Source organism: Diospyros lotus, chromosome 2 (assembly GCF_014633365.1).
Source record: "Diospyros lotus cultivar Yz01 chromosome 2, ASM1463336v1, whole genome shotgun sequence".
In the NCBI taxonomy this organism is placed as follows: Eukaryota; Viridiplantae; Streptophyta; class Magnoliopsida; order Ericales; family Ebenaceae; genus Diospyros; species Diospyros lotus.
The window spans coordinates 28,076,657-28,087,639 of record NC_068339.1 but is presented as its reverse complement, the minus strand read 5'-3'; the positions used below and the strand labels follow the sequence as shown (position 1 = coordinate 28,087,639).

The 10,983-nt window shown below is 45.9% G+C and overlaps 1 protein-coding gene across 1 annotated transcript; it reads right to left on the bottom strand.

Annotated features, from left to right (window-relative positions):
• Positions 1-8,573: 8,573 nt before the first annotated feature.
• On the bottom strand, positions 8,574-9,511 carry LOC127794755 (uncharacterized). The gene is made up of 2 exons (XM_052326002.1): positions 9,445-9,511; positions 8,574-9,121 (listed from the first exon to the last, which is right to left on the bottom strand). The coding sequence occupies exons 1-2, from the start codon at positions 9,509-9,511 to the stop codon at positions 8,574-8,576; spliced, it is 615 nt and encodes a 204-aa protein (XP_052181962.1).
• Positions 9,512-10,983: the final 1,472 nt, after the last annotated feature.

Genomic DNA, 10,983 nt, shown 5'->3' with positions numbered 1-10,983 from the left:
GCAAAGGGATTTCCCGTGGTCACTAAAAAAAGATGAAGAGATAATATTATTGTTGCAATTTTACATTCATGTTCAAATCATGTTTTTGTGAATCCCTTACTTAGATGATTCATCATCTAACTAGGGTTATGCTCCTAGAATATTCAAACATTCCAGAAGAAGATGTAGCAGAAGCAGGCACGGAAGAAGCATGTGACGGCACTTAGCAAGTGCATAATATTTATGATTATGAAATTTATGTGAATCCCTTACTTGGATGTTTCTGCTACTTATAATTCAAAACGTTTTGAAAGTCAATGATGTATGATCTGATTTATGGAAAATGTTAATGTTAGGTTCGATTCTTGCTTCCGCTAATAATGAAATACCTAGTATAGCATATATGATGTATGATAATTTTTCATACTAGATAGGAAGATGGGAAATTTTGGGAGTTTGTATTACGATGAGTTTGTTTTATTAGAGAAAAAAAAAATATAGATCAAAATTTTCTAAGTTATAACACACCCGAGAAAGTGGGGTGTTACAATCTACCTTCTTTAATGAGGGCGACGGCCTGAGATTACAACCATTCGTTGAGCCCATGCCAAGCTTCCTAATGAGTCGAGCTTGAGTCGGGCTTTAAGGATCAAGCCCAAACACTGACTAATCGAGCTAAGTCTGAACTCAGTAAAGTTCGTCTCAACTCAGTTCAATTACAACCCTACACATAGATAACGCACAGCTCATCACAACATTCCCTTTTGGGTAGCACATAATACTACAATTGTAATCCCTTAGCAATTTATTCATGTCGACGTTCAGAATTGATCGACTGTGATTCATCGGCCCGTACTAATAGAGTGATTTCGAGCGCGAGGGGAATGAAGTAATGGCACAATTAATCAGACAATACACAAGAATTTTTACGTGGTTCGGCCATAATGGAGCCTAGTCCACGACTGCTCTTTGGTCATTTTGATAGAGTGACAGTATGAATTTTTTCTCGTCGTCCCTTTACAATGGTTTCTAACCCCTTATTTATAGTGTGGGGGTATTTGCAATTTACACGAAGATTAAAATGGTGGGCCACATCATGAGGGACAATATATCTTCATTATCTCCATAAAATCGGGAGATAAAGTTCTGCACCATCTGGGACCTGGTTTACTATGGACAAGACAAGTGGACATCATCTCCGATTATCCTGCTTTATGGTTCTTTTCTGCGAGCTAATCGACATAGCTAGCGAGCTAAAGGCATCGTTGGGAGCTTGCTCGCCATCGCGGTTGGAGCTCGCGCTTTAGTAATTACGCGACCTTGCTGAGATGCCTTCGGCCTTAGGTTCATTGGGCTTCGAGAAGTTGGGCCCAATCCATGGACTATTCCCAGCCTAAAATAATCCAGACAGTAGCTCAAGACGGTTCAGAAAATGCCCATAACACAAGCCCCCAGCTCGCAGTGCGATCTCCAGAACGCGAGCTAATAGATGTAAACTAGATTGGGCTATGCAAGCTGTTTATCCACTTTTTGGACTTCTGCCCAATCGTTTCAAATTGTGTCATTCCACACCGCACGTCTTGTCCTCACGTCTTTAATGTGCACGTTCCCCGTAATCGCTTAATGATTATGTCCGTGGGTCCCATGTTCTTGCGCGTTACCATTAGATCTAGAGGAATTTGTCTTTCTCTTCATCCAACAGTGGAATACCTTAAACTATAAAAGCGTGAGGAAATTCTTTTTCCCCCTTTACCGTGTCATTTTTAAAAACATTCCTCACTTTTGCAACCTTCTTCTTCCTCCCGACCCCAAGACTCCATTGCCAACTGCTTCGAAGCTTCTCCGCCCTTCATTGTCACTTTCTTGTTGGTTCTTTTCCTCAGCTTTTGCAGCAATCGATCAAGAACAATATGTTTCTCGTGGTTCTTTAGTTTACTTCATTTATGCTCCCATTCTTTCTATCGATTCAGTTTCCATGCCTCATCTGCTGGCGATGGCTATGTGTCTTGTAAGGTTAGCTTTCATCTATTTTAAGAGGCTTAATAGGCCTGTAGACGTAGTCCCCCCTGTTTCAAGCCATACCCTATTGCGAAGCGCGCGATCTGATTGGTAGGGAGTATCCGTAGGAACTTTGGTTTGTGAGGACCAGTCTGTTCTCAGCGACCTGATTCTTCTTTTTTCTTTTTGTATTTCCATCGTAGATGTCCACATTAGGTCAGAAGTGCCGCAACCATAGGGTAGCAGATGACGACACATCTAGCTCTTTAGAGCATAGTGGGGGGATGTTGTCGCGAACTGCTCAGGACGTGGTCTTATCTAATTCTAAGGTCACTGAGAGAGTTCCTCAGCACACTGATCATGTAGTCTCTCAGCGAGCTGCTGAGGAACGCGCAACTCCCAAGGTCTTCAAACGCTACCCCTCAAAAATGACGATCAACGAACTGAGGTCTTGCACTTCGGAGTACAGACTTCCCTGTGGCACGCATATGATGGTACCTTCTCCCAGTGACCACACAGGGTTCATGGCTGTCAGCCCCCAACACCTAGAGTTTGGTTTTAAGCTTTCACTCTAGCCCTACCTCATAACCATTCTAAACAACCTGAAACTCACACCCTTCCAACTGACCCCCAACTCTTACACTTAGATAACCTCCCTAGCCATTCTTTTCAAAAAGAACCAGCTCCCTCTTCCAACTCCCAAAATCCTTAGGTACCTTTATTCCTTCAAAGGTACCAAGGACAGGTTGTATTATATGGAAACTCGTTCCTCCGACTGTAAGAAGCTCTCAAGGGAAGGCTAAGGAAAAATCCAATGTAGGGGACTACAAGTCCCAATGGTTTTACATTTCTTGCTCCTCCCTTCATGATCTTAATAACTTCAGCTTTGTTCTCATACCTAGTAAGTAGTCTTTCAGCTCGTACTTGTAACAACAATTTATTTGTTACCACTCCTTACTCACAAATCTCTTTTTGATTTTGCAGACGTTGCTGGTGGAAAGCCCGAGCTTACTATCTACGAGGCCCAAGAACTGCAAAAAGCTTCAGAAGAAAAAACTGACGAGGACGACAACAAGCTCTGTGACTCTTTGCTACCCAACTACTTGCTCGCTCCCCCCCTTAGCCTTAAGGACATCAAGAAGAAGGACATAGGAATTTAGGGCCAGAAGGAGATAGGGTCGGCCTTATCGACATCGTCAGAGGCAATGAAGCTTCAGCTCAAAAGACCTGGCACTTCAGCAATCTCGAGCTTACCCAGGGTCGTCCGCGCATCTTCTTCTCCTGCCAAAATCCAAAGGGCAAAACCTTGTGCAGTGGTTGCCGGCGAGAGTCACGATATCGTCGCTTTACCTGGTCCTGAGCTTGTAACAGCTGTCGCTACTTCGTTAGTCCCCGCTCCTGCTGACACCTCTTCGCATCGCAAAGCGGCCATGGCTGCAGCAAGTCGTGGTAAGTCTGTGGTTCGCGAGGAGACCCCTGTAGCTGGGAACAAAAGAAAAGCACCACCGGCTTTGCAATCCATTCAACAAGCCCAGGCAGACAAGAGGAAGAAGGCAACTGCTTCTGATGGGCCAAGTGCATCCGAGGTCGCAGCCGGTGGGACATATTTTAGCCCCCTTCTTGACAATTTATACGGGATCCTTGGAAATTCCACCAAGGCTCTGGACAAGAGGGAGATCTCGAGTGACGCACTCTCCGATTACATTGCTCGCCATAACCTTTTGGTAAGGATTTAAGCTCGACTCTGCAAATCTTATTTATGTCCTCCCTGAGTACTGACCTTTCAAGTTTCACAAGCTTCTCTGGGTGCCTTCAAGCAAAAGGAAGCAAGAGCTCGAGCTGCCAAGGAAAAGGAACAGCTTGAGGCTGTCATCGAGGTGCTCAGGAAGGACAAAAAGAAACTGGAGGATAGTCTGGCCTTCCTGACCATTGAGTCCCAGAAAGCCCGGCGAAAAGTTGAGGGCTTGGAAGACCAAGTAAGGGAGGCTGAGAGAGCCAATGCAAAGGTTGAAGATGAACGGGCTCGTGAGAAGAGGATGTATGACTCGACCTTCTCACAAGTCACTTCCAAGCTTAATAAGGCTGAGGCAGAATTGGTTTTAACGCGAGGTGACCTGGAACAAGCCCAACAGCGAGCTAAAGCAGCAAAACAGGAGGTCGAGCAAATGAAGGTTGACGTTGAAGCTCGGGTCACGAGGGAACGCGAGGAGGTCGAGTTCGATATCTGTAGTGCATTTGTCTTCACTTTGTGGAGAGCGCATCCAGACCTTGACTTTTCCTACTTCGGCGAGGAAGCGATGGAGGTGGTGAAGAAATATCTTACTGATGCTGCAAGCATGAAAGTCGCCGCAACCTTGCCCGAGCCTGATCAAACTGTGGTGGACCTCCCTGCTAAAGACGCCAGCAATCCAACTCCTCAAGATGTGGCTGCTCAGAGCTCGCATTATCTAAGCCACTAGGGCTTGTTTCTTTTCTTTACTTGTTCTTCTACTTTGATTTTGAAAGCGATACACTTCTTTAATTCAATGAAACTTTGTTCCCTTGTCACTTGCTACAAGCTGAAAGTTGAACACAAAGATCATGCATGAGTTTAAATTTCAAAACTAAAAACTATTTCATTAGATCAAATAATATGTTAATAAAGACTTCATTAGTTCGAGTCGTATGTCCAATACGTCATGATCATTTAGGTAAATGAGATCAAGTCTAAGCTAACATACGGTAGCTCGGTGAACGTTATAATAAATCGCATTTCGCCGTCAAGTTATACGTCTAGGTAGATCGTAATTCGATCTCAACTAACATACCATGACTTTTAGGGGCTTAACAAGGTTAAGATGAACACCCAGGTAAGTCGTAGTCCATGACTTTTGTCAAGATGAGGGGACCCCAGCTAGTGAACCATGACTCGTAAGTTTTTAGCAGAGGTGGTGGCTTAACAGGCGCCAAACCATGACACTACGGTCAAGATGAACAGGCTCTAGTTTGCCGACCATGGCTTAGGGCAAAGACTAAGATGAATGCTCAGATAAGCTGCAAACCATGGCACATGAGCCAAGCTGAATGGGCCCTAGCTCGCAAACCATAGCCTTTTAACCCTGAATTAGGATTTTTTTCCTGCCTCTTAAATTTAATGAAAAGTGGAAATAATAAGATTTAACAGCAATAATCATAAGTTCAATTCCTTAACGGAGTAACGCCAGCATAAACAGAACATCAATCAAACATCATGAAAAGAAAAGATGTTGCTTATCGAAAATATGGTCTGAGATGCTCCGCATTTCAAGCTCATGGGAGAATAGCTCCATTCATATCTACCAAGTGATATACTCCATTGCCCAGGTTTTCCTTGATAATGTAAGGCCCTTCCTAGGTCGGGCCTAGTGCCCCGTCGCTGGCCTTGTGAGCTCCAGGGAGAATAAGGCGCAACACGAGGTCACCAACATTATAGCACCCAGCTTGAACTTTCTGATTGTAATACCTCGTGATCCATTGTTGATAGGTAACCACCCTCACACGAGCTATCTCTCTTGCCTCTTCGAGTAACTCAAGGTTTGCGGCCAATAGCTAGTTGTTGTTTCCAGAGTTGAAGGTAGCTCTTCGCTGACTCTCCACTTCATTTTCCGCGGGGATCATTGCCTCTGACCCATAGACTATAGAGAAAGAAGTTTCTCCCGTGGTGGTCCGCGCCGTTATTCGGTAAGTCCAAAGTACTGTTTGCAGTTCGTCCACCAAGACCTCCTTTCTGGCTTCCAATTTTGTCATCAGGATTTGCTTGATTATCTTGTTGACAACCTGGACTTGACCATTAGCTTAGGGATGGTCCATGGCTGAGAAGCTCTTATGGATCCCTAGCGACTCGCAGAACTGAATGAATTGCTCGCTGGTGAATTGGGTCCCATTGTTCGTGATTATCTGTCGGGGAACTCCGAACCTGCAAATGATATTACTCCAAACAAACCCTTCTAATTTTGTCATGGATATTTGTGCAACCTCCTTTGCTTCCGCCCATTTTGTGAAGTAATTAACTGCTACTATAGCGTGTTTGCATCCGCCGTGAGCTGTTGGGAGCAGGCCAATTAAATTCATGCCCCATATAGCGAAGGGTCATGGACTACTCATCTATTGCAGATAAGCTGGTGGAGCTCACGGTATCTTTGTGAACCTTTGGCATGTGTCACATCTTTTTACCAGATTTGTTGTGTCTTGCTTCATTGTAGGCCAATAGAAACCCTGGCGAATTGCTTTTTGAGCCATGGATAGCCCCCTAGCATGGTTTCCACAATGACCTACATGGATTTCCTTGAGTACTCTCTAGGATTCATGGTCGTCGAGGCATCTCAACAGTGGGGCCGTGAACCCTCTTTTGTAGAGCATATCATCTTGAAGGCAGTATCTGGCAGCCCATGCTCGCGCACGACGCGCCTCTATTCTATCACCTGGCAACTTTCCTTCTTGCAGATAATCAATAATGGGCTTCATCCATGAGCTCGGGGCCATAGCAATCACCAAAACTTCGTATTGACCCTCCGTGCTTGGTGCTGCTAGGAACTCCACCGGAATGGCTTCCAAGGAGTCCGCATCTCAAGCTGACGCCAAGCGAGCTAAGGTGTCAGCATGAGAATTCTAATTCCTTGGCACCTAGCTCCCCCTCAAAGGTGCGCATTAAATCCCGAACTCCCTGGAGGTAGGCCACCATCTTTGTGCCATTCGCCTGATATTCCCCTCATATTTGACATACCACAAGTTGGGAATCACTGAAGTCCGTTAGTCGCTCTGCCTTCACCTCTCTCGCCAGGCGTAGTCCTGCCAACAGCGCCACATACTCGCTGTTAGTCGCTTTAAAACATAACCTCAACGTGTAAGGGATCCTATGCCCCTCTGGACTTATCAGGAGAACCCCAGCTCCAACTCCATGCTCGCTGGAAGATCCGTCCACATATAACTCCCAGGATGGACTTTCTGAAGACTCGATCTCTTCCTCTATTGGTTCTGTGAACTCCGCAATAAAATCCGCTAGCACCTGTCTTTTTATAGCTGACCTCGGTTTGTTCTTTATGTCAAATTGAGTGAGCTCGATGGCTCATTTGAGTAACCGGCTGGATGAGTCGAGCTTTTGCAGGACTTGCTTCAACGGGTATTTGGTCAACACATCAATTCGATGGGCCTGGAAGTAAGGGCGCAGCTTCCTTGATGCCACCACTAAGCAGTAGGCGAGCTTCTCCATCAAGGTATATCTGGTTTCTGCATCTAACAGTCTGTGACTTACATAGTACACAAGGTATTGTACCCTATTTTCTTCTCGCACTACTGCCACACTGATAGTGTATTCGGACACCCCCAAGTAGACGATCAGCTCTTCTCATTCCTTTGGCTTGGACATAAGTAGGGCCTGTCCCATATACTCTTTCAGCTGCTGAAAGGCGACCTCGCATTCTTCCGTCCACTGAAAATTTTTGGCTTACTTCAACGTATTAAAGAATGTAATACATTTATCGGAGGCCTTAGAAACAAACTTGCTGAGGGCGGCGATCTGGCCGTTGAGACTCTGCACCTCTTTTATCTTAGATGGCAACTTCATATCAAGCAGAGCTCGAATCTTTTTCGAATTGGATTCAATCCCCCTTTCGTTCACCATGAAGCCCAAGAACTTTCCAAAAGCTACGCCAAATGTGCACTTGAGCGGGTTTAGTCTCATCTGATATTTTCTCAAGATCTGGAACATCTCGTCCAGGTCGCAAACATAGTCGTCAGTCCGCTTAGACTTCACCAACATATCATCTACATATACTTCTATGGTTTTCCCAATCAAGTTTTCAAACATCATATTAACCAAAAGCTGATAGGTCGCCCCAGCATTCTTCAGCCCGAAAGGTATCACTTTGTAACAGTATAACCCTCGATCTGTGACAAACGAGGTGTGCTCCTCGTCTTCGGGTTGCATAGGAATCTAGTTATACCCTGAGGAGCTAGTGACTAGTTGTCGCGTCCACGAGCTGGTCTATCCTTGGTAGAGGGAAGTTATCTTTTGTGTATGTCTTATTCAAATTCGCGAAGTCAACGCAAGTTCTCCATTTCCCGTTCTTCTTCTTTACCAGGACCAGATTTGCTACCCAAACTGGGTAGTGAGCTTCTCTAATAAACTTGTTTGCTAACAACTTGTCCAACTCTTCTTTCAAGGCTGCATAACGCTCTGCAGCCATAGGCCTCCTCTACTAGCGAATTGGCCTATGACTTGAGTCTATGTTGAGTTTATGCAACATCACATTCAGATCTATTCCTACCATATCCTCATGGTTCCAGGAGAATACATCGAAATTTTCCCTTAGAAACTCAGTCAGTTGGGCCTTTATTTCCAGGGTGAGGTCCACACCTAGCTTGAGACATCTCTTAGTGTCTGTGCCACTAACCACAACATTTTCCGGTTCACCTATTGGGCCAGCAGCTCAATCACAATCCACCTCACGTGGATCCAAGTTGTGACTGATTCCTTTCTCACCCACACCCCGTGGGCCACCTCCTGAGACAATATTGACTTTCTTTCCTTTGACTCCCATCTTTAATGCCTCTTCATAACAATGTCTCGCGGAATACTGCTAGCCTCTCATACACCCAATCCCATTTGGAGTCGAGAATTTAATAGCCAAAGCTTTGGTCGAGATGACCAGATTCAGGTCGTTCATTGCAGGCCTCCCCATGACAACGTTATACACCGAAGGGCAGTTGATAATTAAGAAGTCCATCATTATAGTAGCCTGGTGATCTAAGTCCCCAATCCTAAGAGGGAGCCTGATGCATCCTGTCGGGGTCACCGCATCCCCAGTGAAACTGTAAAGCGGCTCCGGGGAGGCCATTAGCTGATCCAACCCTAAGCCCATTTGGTCGAAGCATCCTCTATACATTACATTCACCGAACTGCCTGTGCCTACCATAATTCTTCGTACTTCAACGTTCTCAATTCGAGCTTGGACCACAAGAGCATCATTGTGGGGCCAATGGACCTCTCTTGTATCTTTTTCTGTAAAGACGATATCACCGAGAGTTGCTTTGGCCTTCTTTGACGGTGTTCCCTGTTCGCTATACCCGGCAAGTAGAAAGTGACTGGCCTCTCGAACATAGCGCTCGTGCAACCTATTAGAGGCTCCTGCGATATGAGGCCCACCATGAATAGTGAAGATAGTTCTTACCGTAGGTGCCTGGTCCTACTCAGGAGCTTGACAAGGCTCTGGTTGGACTGAATGCTGGGGATGCTGATCCCTCAGTCGCACCACATAATCACGCAAGCGACCTTTCTTAATCAGTTCTTCGATCGCATCCTTCAATACCCAACACTCGGAGGTGTTGTGTCCTGCCTCGTTGTGGTAGGCACAGAACTTGTCCTTGTTCTTGAATCTGTCGGGAGTTCAAATGGGACTAGGCCTCCCAAAGTTTTCTTTTCTCTTCTCAGCAGCAAAAATCCTATCTTACGTGTCAGATAGGACGCTATAGTTCTCATAGCGACCTTGGCGTGGAGGTCGCTCACTTCTCTGTTCATTCCTTACCTTTTTAGCGACCCGATCATTAGGATTTCGCCCCTAGCCTGCTTTATCATGGTCGTCATTGCCCCTCTTCTTGCTCTGGTTATTGCTTCCATCTCTATCTTTTTGGTTGCTAGGCTTTTTCGAGCCAAAACTTTCCTCCCATTTGATCTCTTTCGCAGCTCGCTCATAAAACTCGCCTAGGTCCTTTATGGGAGACTTATAGATGCTCTCATAGAGCTTCTCATCTTTTCGTAGTCCCGCGGATATCGCGGTCAGAATACTCTCATTCGAGGGATTCTCAACATTATTAACCTCGCGACTGAACCTCTCTATGTATTACTTCAAAGATTCACTGGATCGCTAGAAAACCATAACGAGGTGGCATGTCGAGGTGAGCTGCCTCCGGAGCGATTTGTATTGGTTAATGAACCTCTCTTGGCACTCCTCCCAACTACAGATACTACAGGGGGCGAGACTTCCTAACCAAATCCTAGGTATATCCCCCAAGGTCACGGGAAATGCTCGGCATTTAGCCAACGAGCTAGAAGTTTGTAGGTCAATTTGGACGTCAAAGGCATCTAGGTGGTCATAAGGGTCACTGTCTCTATTGTACTGAGGGATGTTCGTGACCTTGAATCTGCGAGGGAGAGGTTCTAGTTCGACTTCTCTTGAGAATGGGGTCCTTTCATTGCTGCCTCCTTTCGGGTCAGGAGCTCCATGTCGCGCCTCCAATTGTCGAACCCTTTACAGAAATTCCTCCACAGTTGGATTTTGGTCCATAGATCGTCCACCGGGGGAGGGACCGCCTTACCCGTCCGCTGACTCATTCTAGTGAATAATGAGCTCGCAGCTGATGTCGTCTCCTATTCTCTGGCGAGCTGCAATAAGTGGCACGACCTGGACTAACCCTGACCGAACTTTCCCCTTGGCATGAATCCTCGCATCATCAATTCCTTTCATGAATCTCATCATGGAAATCCTCATAACGATTTGTTCTTGTTCTCAGATTTGTGGGGCATACTTTCGATCCCTTTCCCTGAGGTTGTCGTTCTTCCGATCTCTTGGACCGCGAGTTCAAGGAATGCGTAGATCCAACCCACCGTGATGTTCCTCTACCTTCCCTTTCATCTGGAACGGGTCTTTCATCCCGAGGCTGCTAGACACCTCCGAGTGGTGCGACTTCCACTCTATTTTGGGTGACTTGGACTTGCGCTTGGACCAACGTCCTAACTACATCCGCGAGTTGCCTTACTGTATTCTCCAACGCCTCTTGACGTTGCTGACAGGCCTGAACCGCCTCCACCCTTGGAACAAGGGTCACAAATTAATAGGGAACCCACGAGGGGATTCCTGAGATTGTTCCAGTCAATGGGGAAACAGAAACAGTCACAGCAGTCATGATTGTGCCCCCTACAGGTGGAATTTTCAGCGACCGACTAACATGATCTTCGGGTTGATTAGCCACCACTTTAGAGCTTCTCGTGTT